At 43.0% G+C, this 15,101-nt stretch overlaps 1 protein-coding gene across 1 annotated transcript; it reads right to left on the bottom strand.

Moving 5' to 3' along the window:
* Positions 1–5,729: 5,729 nt before the first annotated feature.
* On the bottom strand, positions 5,730–13,858 carry LOC306762408 (kelch-like protein 10; the record flags this gene model as incomplete). The annotated part of the gene is made up of 5 exons (XM_079248851.1): positions 5,730–6,035; positions 7,370–7,519; positions 10,944–11,537; positions 12,243–12,732; positions 13,725–13,858. 5 exons carry the CDS (start codon positions 13,856–13,858, stop codon positions 5,730–5,732), a joined length of 1,674 nt encoding a protein of 557 aa, XP_079104977.1.
* Positions 13,859–15,101: the final 1,243 nt, after the last annotated feature.

The following is a 15,101-nucleotide window of genomic DNA, read 5'->3' as shown; positions in this document are numbered from 1 at the left end:
GGAGCTGAAGACTTTCTAAATGAAGAACCAACCAATCAGCAGCTGCTGTTATGATCACGTGATAAAGACGATCAAGCACTGATCAAACAAGCTTCCTGTCCTCTTTTCATACTTTTCAGTCAGTAAAACCCTCTGATTGCCTCGGGCCGTCAGCTGATGTTAGTATGGAGATCACAGATAACTGCGTGATAGGACCAGAAAGTACGTTTACTTCAACAGTAAGATCTTCAGCTCCGTGTTTTTACTAAAAACTGTGATCTGTCATCTTTTTACTGGTTTTACTGCTTTTTTGGCGGTTGGCAAATCTTCGTATATTTGCCTCTTGGGTGGCGTTGGATGTGTTGGGTGGTGTTGGATGTGTTGGGTGGTGTTGGATGTGTTGGGTGGCGTTGGATGTGTTGGGTGGTGTTGGATGTATTGGGTGGCGTTGGATGTGTTGGGTGGTGTTGGATGTGTTGGGTGGCGTTGGATGTGTTGGGTGGCGTTGGATGTGTTGGGTGGCGTTGGATGTATTGGGTGGCGTTGGATGTGTTGGGTGGCGTTGGATGTATTGGGTGGCGTTGGGTGGCGTTGGATGTGTTGGGTGGCGTTGGATGTGTTGGGTGGTGTTGGCCGTGTTTGGTGGCGTTGGGCGGCGCAGCATTGGGTGGTGTTTGGGGTCGTTGGGCGTGTTGGGAGGAGTTTGGGGTAGTTGGGTGGTGTTTGGCGGCGTTGGGCAGCACAGCGTTGAATGGTGTTTGGGGCGTTGGCAGTGTTGGACGGCACAGCGTTGGATGGTGTTTGGGGCGTTGGCAGTGTTGGGCGGCACAGCGTTGGATGGTGTTTGGGGCGTTGGCAGTGTTGGGCGGCATTTGGCGGGCGAATGTGTATTGTCCTCCTGCTCTGTGATGGAGGTGGTCTGAGAGTGACTCCTGTACCAGAACTTTCCTTGCCGTTATTCAGGCCTGCAGGAACGCATCGTGTTGGAGATTTCCCGTGTCGTCATACGACTCGACACTGAGACGCTTCCAGTCACCAGAACCGAATGTTTTCCTTCTGACTCGGCTTTTGGTTTAAAACAAGACAAACGTGCAGATTCAGGCCGAACTTCTGCAGGAAGATGAGCCCGTTAGCCAGAACACGTCTGAATCTGGTCGGCGAGGAGGATGTAATCCCGTCTGAACGGAGGTCTCCGTGACAAAATGAGACCTAACAAACTCTGGTCACTGGCCAACGTTCAGGATGTGGATAAGCGGTATGACGAAGCTGGAATCAACTCATTCATCCAACCGGGGTTTTCTGTCTGAATCAGAGCGTGCTCACATGAAAGGGGCGGAGTTTACAGCATCTGACCAATCATAGAGATGAAAAAACCCAACTTCACCATGGAGGAGCAGACAGTTATTCTATAGAAATACGAAGGATTTAAGCAACACTGTTGCCATAGTAACAACCTGGAAGAGATGCTTGCAGAACATAGATACAGATTCCTGACATTAAATCAGTTTCACTTCATTAATTCAATTCAATTCAACTTTATTTATATAGCGTCAAATCACGGCAATGCCATCTCAAGATGCTTTACAGACAGAGGGGAAAACATAATGAAGGCCAATTCATAACAGCCTATATAAGGAAACCAACAGATTGAGTTGAGTCCAACTCAATCTCCCATCCTGAGCAAGCACACTGGCAACAGTGGGAAGGAAAAAACTCCCTTTTAACAGGAAGGAAACCTCCGGCAGAACCCGGCTCAGGACAGGCAGCCATCTGCCTCTGCTGTGTGGGGGGAAGAGGACAGAAAGACAACAGACAACAGGAACTGCTACTCCCGGCCAGGGAGACCTGCTGAGACAGGAGACATATATGTTAATGATGCAACACTGTTATGGGGGGGGGTAAAAGAAAGAGATAAAGAGAAAAAGAAAGAAGCTCAGTGTATCAGGAAATGTCCCTCAGCAGTCTAAACCTATAGCAGCATAACTAAGGGATGCTAACCATCCCTAGCTATAGGACTTATCAAAAAGATAAGTCTTCAGCCTAGTCTTAAAGGTGGGGAGGGTGTCTGCTTCCCTAACACTAACTGGGAGCTTATTCCATAAGAGAGGGGCCTGATAACCAAAGGCTCTGCCTCCTGCTCGGCTCTTTGAGACTCTAGGAACCACAAGTAAGCCTGCAGTCTGCGAACGAAGTACTGTACTTGGTATATAAGGAACAATGAGGTCTTTGATATATAGTGGTGCCTGGTTGTGGAGGGCTTTATATGTAAGGAGAAGGATTTTAAATTCTATTCTAGATTCAACAGGCAGCCAATGAAGAGAGGCTAAAACTGGAGAAATATGATCTCTCATGCTGGTTCTGGTCAGGACTCTGGCTGCAGAATTCTGGATCAGCTGAAGGCTTTTCAGGGCATATTTAGGACAGCCCAGTAATAGAGAGTTACAGTAATCTAGTCTCGAAGTAACAAAAGCGTGAACCAGTTTTTCTGCATCACTCTGAGACAGAATGTCCCTAATTTTGGCTATATTACGTAAATGAAAGAAGGCTGTTTTAGTAACCTGCTTAATATGTGGGCCAAAGGACAGGTCAGGGTCAAATATTACTCCAAGGTTTCTCACTGTAGCACTGGAAGCTAAAGTAATGCCATCCAGGTTCATTACAAAACCGGAAAATTTAGCTCTGAGTTTTTCAGATCCAACGAGAATTACTTCAGTCTTATCTGAGTTTAAGAGGAGAAAATTTCTAGACATCCAAGTCTTTATGTCTATGAGACAATTTTGTAGCCTATCGGGCTGATTTGTTTCATCTGGTTTAAAGGATAAGTATAGTTGAGTATCATCTGCATAACAATGAAAGTTTATTCCATGCTGTCTAATAATTTTGCCTAAAGGGAGCATATATAGCGTGAAGAGTATTGGTCCAAGTACAGAACCTTGAGGAACTCCATGACTTACTGTAGTTTGGGAGGAGGACTTGTCATTTACATGAACAAACTGAAGTCTATCAGATAAATATGATTTAAACCAGCTTAACGCTGTACCTGTAATTCCAATCACCTGTTCTAGTCTCTGTAACAGAATGTTATGATCGACTGTATCAAATGCAGCACTAAGATCAAGCAAGATAAGTACGGACACAAGTCCTTTGTCTGAGGCCATAAGAAGGTCATTAGTAACTTTCACCAATGCTGTCTCAGTACTATGATGAGCTCTAAATCCTGACTGAAACTCCTCGCATAAATTATTTCTGCTCAGGTGGGCATGTAGCTGAGCTGAAACTATTTTCTCCAGAATTTTGGACATAAACGGGAGGTTAGATATAGGTCTATAATTTGCTATCACCTCTGGATCCAGAGATTGCTTTTTAAGTAAAGGCTTGATTACAGCAGTTTTAAATGATTGTGGTACATATCCTGTGACTAAAGACATATTGATAAGATTTAGTAGTGATGTATTAATTAAAGGGAAAATGTCCTTAAAGAGGCTTGTTGGGAGAGGGTCTAAGATACAGGTGGATGGTTTAGATGAAGCTATTATTTTAGTTAATTCAGAGGGTTGGACAGGACAGAAACTATTTAGACACAAGTCAGATCCTGGTTCTAAGGATGCTTCGGAGACCACAACAGGCTCAACATTATAGGTAGAAGGAAGAGTATTGTGAATTTGATCTCTAATAGTGTCAATTTTATTCCTGAAAAAATACATGAAATCATCACAGCTAAATGAGAAAGGAATACATGGCTCCACAGCGCTCCGGCTCCTAGTAAGCCTAGCTACAGTGCTGAAAAGAAACCGAGGGTTGTTTTTGTTTTCCTCTATCAATGATGAATAATAAGCTGTTCTTGCCGTACGTAAGGCTTTTTTGTATACGATTAAACTTTCTTTCCAGGTTAAGTGAGACTCCTCTAATCCTGATGAATGCCATCTGTTTTCCAAACGCCTTGATGCCTGTTTTAGAGCTCGAAGCTGGGAATTAAACCAGGGAGCCTTCATAATCTTACCTAATTTCTTCTTCTTTAGGGGAGCAACATTATCCAAGGTTGTACGCATTGAAGCTGTTATAGTATCAGCATGTTGATCAATCTGAGCAGGAGTAAGGCTTAAAGGGGGACTCTCAGTCATGCTAACACATGGTAGAGGGGAAAAAATTGATTCAATTGATTGTTTAAATTTTGTAATATTATTGTCTGATAAACATCTACTATAGTAGAATTTATTTTTGGTCAATGAGTAATCAAATAAAGTGAATTCAAAGGTTAATAAGAAGTGATCGGACAAGACAGGGTTTTGAGGAAAAACTTTGAGCTTATCAGTCTCAATACCAGATGTTAGAACAAGATCAAGAGTATGACCATGAGAGTGAGTGGCTCCATGGACATTTTGTGAAAACCCAATTGAGTTTAGAATAGAGCTAAAGGAAATGTTTAAACTATCATTTTCAACGTCAACATGAATATTAAAATCACCTAGTACAATGACCTTATCAGTAGTCAGCACTAACTCAGACAAGAGATCAGAGAATTCGGTCAGAAACTCGGAGTAAGGTCCAGGTGGGCGATACACTAATGCTAAAAGGAGCGGTTTCTCTCAATTCCATTTTGGATGAGATAAATTTAATGTCAGGAATTCAAAGGATTTATAGTTAGTTTTGTGCTTAGGATTAATTAAAAAATCTGACTTAAAGATAGCTGCAACACCTCCTCCTCTGCCTGTAGTTCTAGGAATGTGAAAGTTTAAATAGTTAGCTGGCGTAGCTTCATTAATACTAACATAATCCTCTTGCTGGAACCAGGTTTCCGTAAGACAGAATAAATCAATGTGGTGATCACCTATCAAGTCATTGACTAATAAAGACTTATTTGGGAGGGATCTAATATTCAGTAGGCCACATTACCTGCCTTTATATTTTCTTTGAGGCTCCACCCCCTTTCCTCACGTGAGGCGTTTTTGTTGGAATATTAAAACCCGACTGTGACGACACGGGTAGTTCTATAGATGATGTTTTCATTCAGCCACAACGCCAGCGAAGCCAAACGGTCTCTGTAACAAGTCCAGAACAAACCCCGAGGTTACCTGGATGAGAGACAATCCGTCTTCGTCGTACAGACCTCTGGTGGTTGGTCGTGCTCGTCACCTCGGATCACTGAGACGTGGATCAGGTGGGGAATTAAAACCAAGCTTTAACGTGTCTAAATGGAAAATGTCCAGACTAAGAGGGAAATGTCTGCAGTGTAACCAGTTACAACTGATCCATCCTTCCCATGTGGCTTTGCTTCAAGCTCCTCCTCTCGTCCCGTCTCTACCTGTGTCACTCCGCCCACCATCACCCCAGACTCCGCCCACCATCCCGTCATCCTCACCTGTTGGGCTACAAACTGCCTCCACATGGTGGCGTCAGACTGCGTCGCTGTCCTCTCCTCCTGATGGACAGTCGCAGCTCCGCCTTCTGGGTTTTCCTGTTTTCTCAGTGGCCAAAACAAAAAAAAAACCAACAAAAAAACCAGGAAATGTAATAATCATTGTTTGGTAACTGTTTTTAGTGCTATGTTTTTTGGAGCGTTACGAGTATTTTCTAACATGTTACAATAAAAGATTGTAGTGTACAAATTCACATTTATAAAGTATATATATATAGATATATATGAGAAATGTATGTTCTAATGCAATAAAAAGAGATTAAGAGTTCTGAAAACTGAAAGATTCTCTTTATTTGTCTGGCTGTAGAAGGCTGAGCTGATTCAGAGCTGATATTTAAGACAGATATGTGAGAGCGAAGGGGATTCTGTCCACCACGCAGCAGCTGACGGCCCCGCGGGGCGCCTCCAACCTCTGGACCTGTCGCCACGTGTCCGTCTTTCCGTCGTAGGACTCCACGTTCGAGCATAACTGTGCTCCATCGTTTAGGAAGCCTCCCACCACAAACAGCTTGTCCTCTAGCACCGCAGTGCCAAAGTTGCTGCGAGGGTGATGCATGGGGGCCGCTGTGGACCACCGTTTAGTTTTAGGGTTGTAAGAAGCAACGCTGGATATGTGTCTGGAGCCGTCGAAGCCACCGATCTGGGACAAACACAGCAAGAAAGAGATGTTTAAAAGAACATGAACCTGTGTGGAAAAATCTCACAAAGAATCTCAGATATACGAGATTAAAAGTCAGAATTATTCACATAAACTTTTAACTAAGATTGGAAAAAAAAAGTCAGAATTATGAGATTTGTTGTGAGATTTATTGGTGGAAACGAGCTTTTGGAATATTTCACCCTGAAAGTGTTTTTTCTGGAAAGTCTGGAAGTTTTTGTGTAAAGTATCATCTTTTATTCTTCACCTGGAACACAGACTGTTGTTTATGCACTAATATAGAAGTAGTAGTTACAGGAATATTCTCATGTCATTGTTTTTATTTAGCCTAAAAATAAAACTTACAAGCTTCAGTTAGATTTCAGATGAAACGTAATAAAAGTGAAACATCTTGGCAGCCATCGTGTCCAGCTCTTCCAGGGGAAGATGGAAATGCCTCCAGCCGGCAGATCTATCTGGTCCTGACCGGAGAGGGCTGGAACGTGGATGTGCTCTCTGGAAAACCGGTGTCAGCCGTCGTTCTCGTGAATCTCGTCTCGTACGAGAATGACGGCTTTCGCCTTTATATAAACCTGTAATGGAAACGCAGCTAGTGGCGGTCCTGCAGAGCTCCTTCAGAGACAGGCTGCTGCATCCAAAGCGTGCAGGGGCTGCAGGTTCTTGATTCCAGTTAGACTGGAAACCAGCGTGGCTCCACCAGTACAACACAATCATCTATAAAATCCACTGCAACTTATTAATGCACTTTCTTCTTCTTGTGGAGCTGACGTGATCTTCCCGTGTTCCTCCCGGCTCCTTCAGTCCAAACTGACGGCGTTCTGCTGGTTTGCCTCTAAATTCTCAGCTGGACTGAGTTGGAGTCTGAATCTTTGTGTTTAGGTAAACTCGGCTCTCTGATGGACCAGAACATTCAACTCTGTCCTACGAGGACTGCAATCCAGCAGGTTTTCCATGTATCCCTGCTCCAACACAGCTGACTCAAGCGATTGAGTCTTTGTGAAATGCTGTTGGATTCATTAAATTTGATTCAGGTGTGTTGAAGCAGGACTACATGGGAAAGCTGCTGGGTTGGGTACCAAGCTGGCCAGAACATCTCCAGCCTGCATCTGAATCTTCCACAACGACTTAAATCATTCGGTTATCTCAAGAAAACATGCAAGCATGGCCCTCTGGGCTTCCGTAGAGTCTAATGGAACATGTGGCCAGATGTTTTGAGTATTATAAGTCAGAATACCACTTTAATAATAAAATGTTGAATCAGTGAGAAAAAGTTCAGTTTGTGTTGATGCACGACTGCAGATTTCTGCTCTTCTTACAGCATAGATCTGGTCGTTGTAGGCGATGACTCCCGGCGCCGTGCGCATGACGTCCATGGGCGTGATGAGCGTCCACTGGTTGGCGTCCGGGTTGTAGCACTCAGCAGATGACAGAGCATCGTTTGCAATAAATCCACCACAAATATACACCTGAGGAAAGGTGATTATCTGTTAGCTGCTTTTCCGACATTAGCAATGAAACACACACTTTTATCTGGGATTAAATATTCGCTGAATTAAAGACATTTTCTACCAGAATAAACTCTACTCTGCATCAATGACACATTCATAAAATGAAATCCTTATTTAATTGATTTAACTTGAACTCTTCTCTGCTAGCAGAAGCATTTAGATTAAAGCGACACCTCAGTAATACTTGTCAATCATTTTATACACACATTGATCTTATTCATTAATATTGATGTATTTGCTTTTGTATTTATCTTTATTGTTAATTTATTCAACATCTAATATATTTCATTTCAGTTAATTAAATTTTATACTACCATCCAGAACAGGAACAACGTTCTGGATACTACCATCCAGAACAGGAACAACATTCTGGATACTACCATCCAGAACAGGAATAACGTTCTGGGTACTACCATCCAGAACAGGAACAACATCCTGGATACTACCATCCAGAACAGGAACAACATCCTGGATACTACCATCCAGAACAGGAACAACATTCTGGATACTACCATCCAGAACAGGAATAACGTTCTGGGTACTACCATCCAGAACAGGAACAACATTCTGGATACTACCATCCAAAACAGGAACAACATTCTGGATACTACCATCCAGAACAGGAACAACATTCTGGATACTACCATCCAGAACAGGAACAACATTCTGGATACTACCATCCAGAACAGGAACAACATTCTGAATTCTACCATCCAGAACAGGAACAACATTCTGGATACTACCATCCAGAACAGGAACAACATTCTGGATACTACCATCCAGAACAGGAACAACATTCTGGATACTACCATCCAGAACAGGAACAACATTCTGAATTCTACCATCCAGAACAGGAACAACATTCTGGATACTACCATCCAGAACAGGAACAACGTTCTGGATACTACCATCCAGAACAGGAACAACATTCTGGATACTACCATCCAGAACAGGAACAACATTCTGGATACTACCATCCAGAACAGGAACAACATTCTGGATACTACCATCCAGAACAGGAACAACATTCTGAATTCTACCATCCAGAACAGGAACAACATTCTGGATACTACCATCCAGAACAGGAACAACATTCTGGGTACTACCATCCAGAACAGGAACAACGTTCTGGGTACTACCATCCAGAACAGGAACAACATCCTGGATACTACCATCCAGAACAGGAACAACATTCTGGATACTACCATCCAGAACAGGAATAACGTTCTGGGTACTACCATCCAGAACAGGAACCACATCCTGGATACTACCATCCAGAACAGGAACCACATCCTGGATACTACCATCCAGAACAGGAACAACATTCTGGATACTACCATCCAAAATAGGAATAACGTTCTGGATACTACCATCCAGAACAGGAACAACATTCTGGGTACTACCATCCAGAACAGGAACAACGTTCTGGGTACTACCATCCAGAACAGGAACAACATCCTGGATACTACCATCCAGAACAGGAACAACATTCTGGATACTACCATCCAGAACAGGAATAACGTTCTGGATACTACCATCCAGAACAGGAATAACGTTCTGGGTACTACCATCCAGAACAGGAACCACATCCTGGATACTACCATCCAGAACAGGAACAACATTCTGGATACTACCATCTAAAATAGGAATAACGTTCTGGATACTACCATCCAGAACAGGAACAACATTCTGGATACTACCATCCAGAACAGGAACAACATTCTGGATACTACCATCCAGAACAGGAACAACATTCTGGATACTACCATCCAGAACAGGAACAACATTCTGGATACTACCATCCAGAACAGGAACAACATTCTGGATACTACCATCCAGAACAGGAACAACATTCTGGATACTACCATCCAGAACAGGAACAACATTCTGGATACTACCATCAGAACAGGAACAACATTCTGAATTCTACCATCCAGAACAGGAACAACATTCTGGATACTACCATCAGAACAGGAACAACATTCTGAATTCTACCATCCAGAACAGGAACAACATTCTGGATACTACCATCCAGAACAGGAACAACATCCTGGATACTACCATCCAGAACAGGAACAACATTCTGGATACTACCATCCAGAACAGGAACAACATTCTGGATACTACCATCCAGAACAGGAACAACATTCTGAATTCTACCATCCAGAACAGGAATAACATTCTGAATTCTACCATCCAGAACAGGAACAACATTCTGAATTCTACCATCCAGAACAGGAACAACATTCTGGATACTACCATCAGAACAGGAACAACATTCTGGATACTACCATCAGAACAGGAACAACATTCTGGATACCACCATCCAAAACAGGAACAACATTCTGGATACTACCATCCAGACCAGGAACAACATTCTGGATACTACCATCCAGAACAGGAACAACATTCTGGATACTACCATTAGAACAGGAACAACATTCTGGATACTACCATCCAAAACAGGAACAACATTCTGGATACTACCATCCAGAACAGGAACAACTTTCTGGATACTACCATCCAGAACAGGAACAACATTCTGGATACTACCATCAGAACAGGAACAACATTCTGAATTCTACCATCCAGAACAGGAACAACATTCTGGATACTACCATCCAGAACAGGAACAACATTCTGGATACTACCATCCAAAACAGGAACAACATTCTGGATACTACCATCCAGAACAGGAATAACATTCTGAATTCTACCATCCAGAACAGGAACAACATTCTGGATACTACCATCCAGAACAGGAACAACATCCTGGATACTACCATCCAGAACAGGAACAACATTCTGGATACTACCATCCAGAACAGGAACAACATTATGAATTCTACCATCCAGAACAGGAACAACATTCTGAATTCTACCATCCAGAACAGGAATAACATTCTGAATTCTACCATCCAGAACAGGAACAACATTCTGAATTCTACCATCCAGAACAGGAACAACATTCTGAATTCTACCATCCAGAACAGGAATAACATTCTGGATACTACCATCAGAACAGGAACAACATTCTGGATACTACCATCAGAACAGGAACAACATTCTGGATACCACCATCCAAAACAGGAACAACATCCTGGATACTACTATCCACAATATATCCAAGACACAGTGGATTAATTATCAGTGATCTGGAATCTGACAGTGGATCCATATGAGCTGGATGTAGAATCAGAACATCTGCTGCTGCAGGTCTGACCTCGCTGAGATTAATGTGTTAAATGATGAAAGTGTTGACTTCAGAGATTAACCTGCATTAATGGTTTCATTTTGTTAGTACTGATAAAAATCCATTCTGTATGTGTGTTTGTCCAGAACATGGTGCAAAGTTCCAGGTGCTGCCAGGTGTTTTCCTCACCTTTCCGTGCAGCACCGCGGCCCCGGCGTCGGCCCTCTGCACGTGCATCGGTGCGATCACCGTCCACTGGTTGCTCTGGGGCTCGAACCGCTCTGCGCTCCTGAATGTCTCGTGCTTGTTGCTGCCCCCCATGGCGTATATGTGGCCGTCCAGCGCGAGCGCGGTCACATAGCAGCGAGCCACGTGCATGGACCCGACCTCGTGCCAGGTTTGGGTGGCGAGGCCGAACTTCTGCACGCTGCTCAGGTAGAGATCGCTGTAGTAACCTCCGATGTAGTAAACAAAGCCATCCAGCTGAACGCAGCCGCAGAACTCCGGGAGAGCATTGCCATCGTCGTGCACCGTCATCCAGCGGTCCGTCCGCACGTTGTACAGCTCCACCTTGGCGGTCGCAACGTAGTCCACGAAGCCGCCAACAGCCAGCAGCACGTGGGAGGGCAGGCGGCAAAGGGTCAGAGGTCGCTCCATGATGGACTCCCGCAGGGTCTTCATGGAGCTGATCACCATGTTCACACACTGCAGGTTGTTCCTCACCAGATCCTCTTTGCTCACGCAGTCCGCCAGGTACTGGACGGGCATCAGGAGCAGGCGGACCTGGACCAACACAGCAGGGGAGAACCTCATGATGCAACCGCAGTGTCTCTGCTCATTCTCCACAGGACTGCAGTGATAAACATCTGTCTGGTGGAAAACGTGCTCTGAGCAGCCACCAGTAATGTGCACAGACTGCAACATTCCAGCTGCTGAATTCATATATTTACATTTTCTTCTTTCAGTGAATGAACATGTGAACGCCTCACTGTGACAGACTGGATGCAGATGTCCCATAAACCCTCAGTACTGTCAGTAAATCTGTGTACAGAGACTTTGCATGAATATTCTGACAGGCAGCCCTTTAGTGCATCTGGTCCTGTTGGCCTTTTTCTCTTATGAAAGGAGCTTTAATATCTGAAGGGGCAAATTTATTTCTACTTGCAGCGGGTCAATGTACATGGCACATTCCATATTTGTGCCACTGTTTTTACTACTCTGAAGAGTCAAACAACCAGATGAGAACCAGACATGTGCCTTTAGAGAGAGGCTCACAGTCGCTGCTGATCTATTCCTCCAGTCTAACAACACCTGGCTGCTATGACCTTCATTCCTGAAAGGATGATCTTAGTTTCTACCAAAGTTTGTCTCATTTATGTTCTCTACATAATAGACAGATGTCATAATGTTATTTGTTTACCAATATGTCTCTGTGTGTGTGTATTTCTGTGCATTAATGTGTAGAATTTCAGCTTCGTGTGGCTGTACCTTGCTCAGCAGTTTGATCAGGTGACCCTTGCGTTCCTCTTGAGCGTAGTTGATCCATCGGATGACGGCCTCGAACACAGCGCTTTCCTGCTTCACGTTCAGCTCGTTGTCCTCGATGAGATCCTCCAGCTGTTCCACAGAGAGATGCAGGAACTCCGGCGAGCGTGCTGCCACCTCCTCGAAGTGTTGCAGGAGGTACAGGTAAGCCTTCGCCATCAGCTCGGAGTACTTGTAGTATCCTGCCAAGTTCCAGATGCTGATGCAATTCTTGGAGCAAAGCTTCTGCTGCAGGAAGTCACAGCAGGCCTGAATGATGCCCGTAACGGAGAGGCGTTCTGCTGCTGCCAGCAGCTCCAGCACATTGCCATCGGTCACCACCACAGCATGGGTGTAGGCGTATTCCACGATGAGGCTCATCACGCGTGGCGTCACGTCCGAGATGCTGTAGACCTGCAGCTCCGCTGTTGATGGTTTACCGCAGAAGAGATCTCTGTGGGATCAGAAGTCACATCTTTTCATCGGGTTTTTACAGCATGTGCCAACACTTGATGCAACGCCGTCCTGTTTACCCGTTAGAAAGGAAACCTCTCACTACCCACAATGCATCATGACAGCTGTTTAACAGCTGCTGTCATCCTGTACGGTGTAAGGCAGCGGTCTGCTGTTTGTGTCCTCGCTATGAGGTTGGACAACCTGTTGCTCAGTGTCAACAAACCCAAAAAACAATCGGTGATTGTTAGAAGTGTGTAAACACATACACACACACACACACCTGTCTACGATGCTGAAGCTGTGAGGGAGAACGTTAAGAGTAAAACACACCTGGAACCTGAATAAAATGCTCAGAATGAACTGTGAGGGGATCTAAAGAAGACCGAATCTTCAGCAGCGTCTCCAAACTTCTGCAGATAAACATGTTAGTGTCCTGAGATGATCCCCTGAGATGATCCCAGTACACCTAACTGGGAAAATAAAAACAGGATGTAAGCGGTTTGAGACGGGAAATCACATCTTCAGACCCAAACGAGCGAAAAGAGCAGAGCTGAAACCGTCCCATACAGCCATATTAATGCACGAGAAGAAGCAACCTGATCAAAAGGCCTTAATGTCTGAATTTCACTCTGATTTAAATCCTTTAAGGCCTGAAATATGAAAAATACCTGGAAAAGTTCTGCTTTTGGATTATGTGAGAGTGATTCCAGTGTAATCTGCTGCTTTCTGGTATCTAGCAGGAGGCAGGTTGTGTAACTGTGTGTATAATATCCATCAGGCTGGGCTGTAAAGGGTTAACCTCCTTATTCCCACTGGGTCGCTGGTGATCCGGTGGTTCACTTCACTGCATCTGGCGGTGATGAAGGGGTTGAGACGCGTGTTCTGGTGCCGTAATGAAGCAGGTTTGTCACTGTTCAGGCATTAAAGTTTCCAACATGCTGCCTGTAAAACGCTGCGTTGCATAAAACGGAGGAAAAAGTAGAAACCAACCTGAAGAACGAGCTGCAGCTGCAGAGGATGATCCTGTGAACTCTGAACTCTGCCACGCCAACTTTGATGACGGCATCGCACAGAGTTCCCTCCTGAAGGAGCTCCTGGAAGATGTTGTTAGAGACAATGCTCATCTTTCACATAAATCTGATCGTTTTCTGTCCAGCTGTCCAAACCGTGAAACAATGTTTTCACCAGACTGTTGTGGCTTGAAAAGGATTCTGTTCCAAATGCGTTGCCATGGTTGTGTTTGCAAACAATATTTACTATAAAATCAATTTATCTGTCTTTATTCGTGCTTTTAAAGTTTATATGCAGCTTTTAAATTTAAAAAATGGCAAAAAAACCTACTTTTCTTCTTAACAAATCTATTAAACTCCAAGTGAAATTTGTTAAACAAAAAAAAAGCATTTTACAGTATAAATATTGTTTAAATCTTGTTATTATTTAAATTAATGCATTTCAGTTCCATGTTCCTGCAATCAACCATGTAAATTATGCGTATATGAATGACTGAAATCTCACTCATTTCTAACAGATTTATTTCTTTAGTAAATATTTCATGATTTTTAAACCTTTCTATGGGTGGTAACAGGGATATCTGGGTAAAAATATAGCTGGAAGTGAAAGCCAGATGTTTCTTGAGTTTTAACAGGTTAGGCTTCAAAAATCTGCAACCCTGCACAAGATGGATGGATGGATGGAAGGACGATTATTGATTCATTCAGCTGACTTTATCTCCAACAACCTGCATATTATGCGCTAGATTATATCAGACATTTTAATATACTTTGTGTTTTTAAGCAGTTTTAATACTGAAATCCTGCAGAATAACGACGGATTTAATCTCAGAAAGTATATATTTGTTTGTAATGTGTAACGATGTGCCATTGCAATGCAAAAAACAAAGAAAAGACACGTTTTATTTTCATACAACTATCAGGACACTGCTGCGTGTAGAGAAAAACAAACACACAAAAACAACAAAAATAAGGTTATTGTAAAAGTGTTTTATAAAAATAAAACATCTAAATGTTAAGTCATAGACTTTTTTTAAATTTTTTTTTTTATCTCTGCCTTCGTGGAAAAGGTCGTTCCTGCCCCACAGCAATAACTCGGCATTTCAGTGGTGACTTTATGCTGACTAATTTCTATTTTTTAATTATTTTTAATCACGATTTTAATTGAAAGGACAGTAAAATCCAGCAAATATGTGCAAAGAATAAACTAAACCTATAGAACAAATTTATTCCCTTCACTTTATTGAATAGTAAAGAATAATAACTTTTAGTTTTATATATGTATTTAAATATTTGATTTTTATATATGAATATTAAAGAAAAAAAAGTCACAGCTGTCACATAAATATTATATTTT

The sequence above is a fragment of the Telmatherina bonti genome (genome assembly GCF_933228915.1).
Source record: "Telmatherina bonti genome assembly, chromosome: 11".
NCBI lineage: Eukaryota > Metazoa > Chordata > Actinopteri > Atheriniformes > Telmatherinidae > Telmatherina > Telmatherina bonti.
The sequence above is the reverse complement of the archived record's forward strand: the minus strand, read 5'-3'. Positions and strand labels throughout refer to the sequence as shown.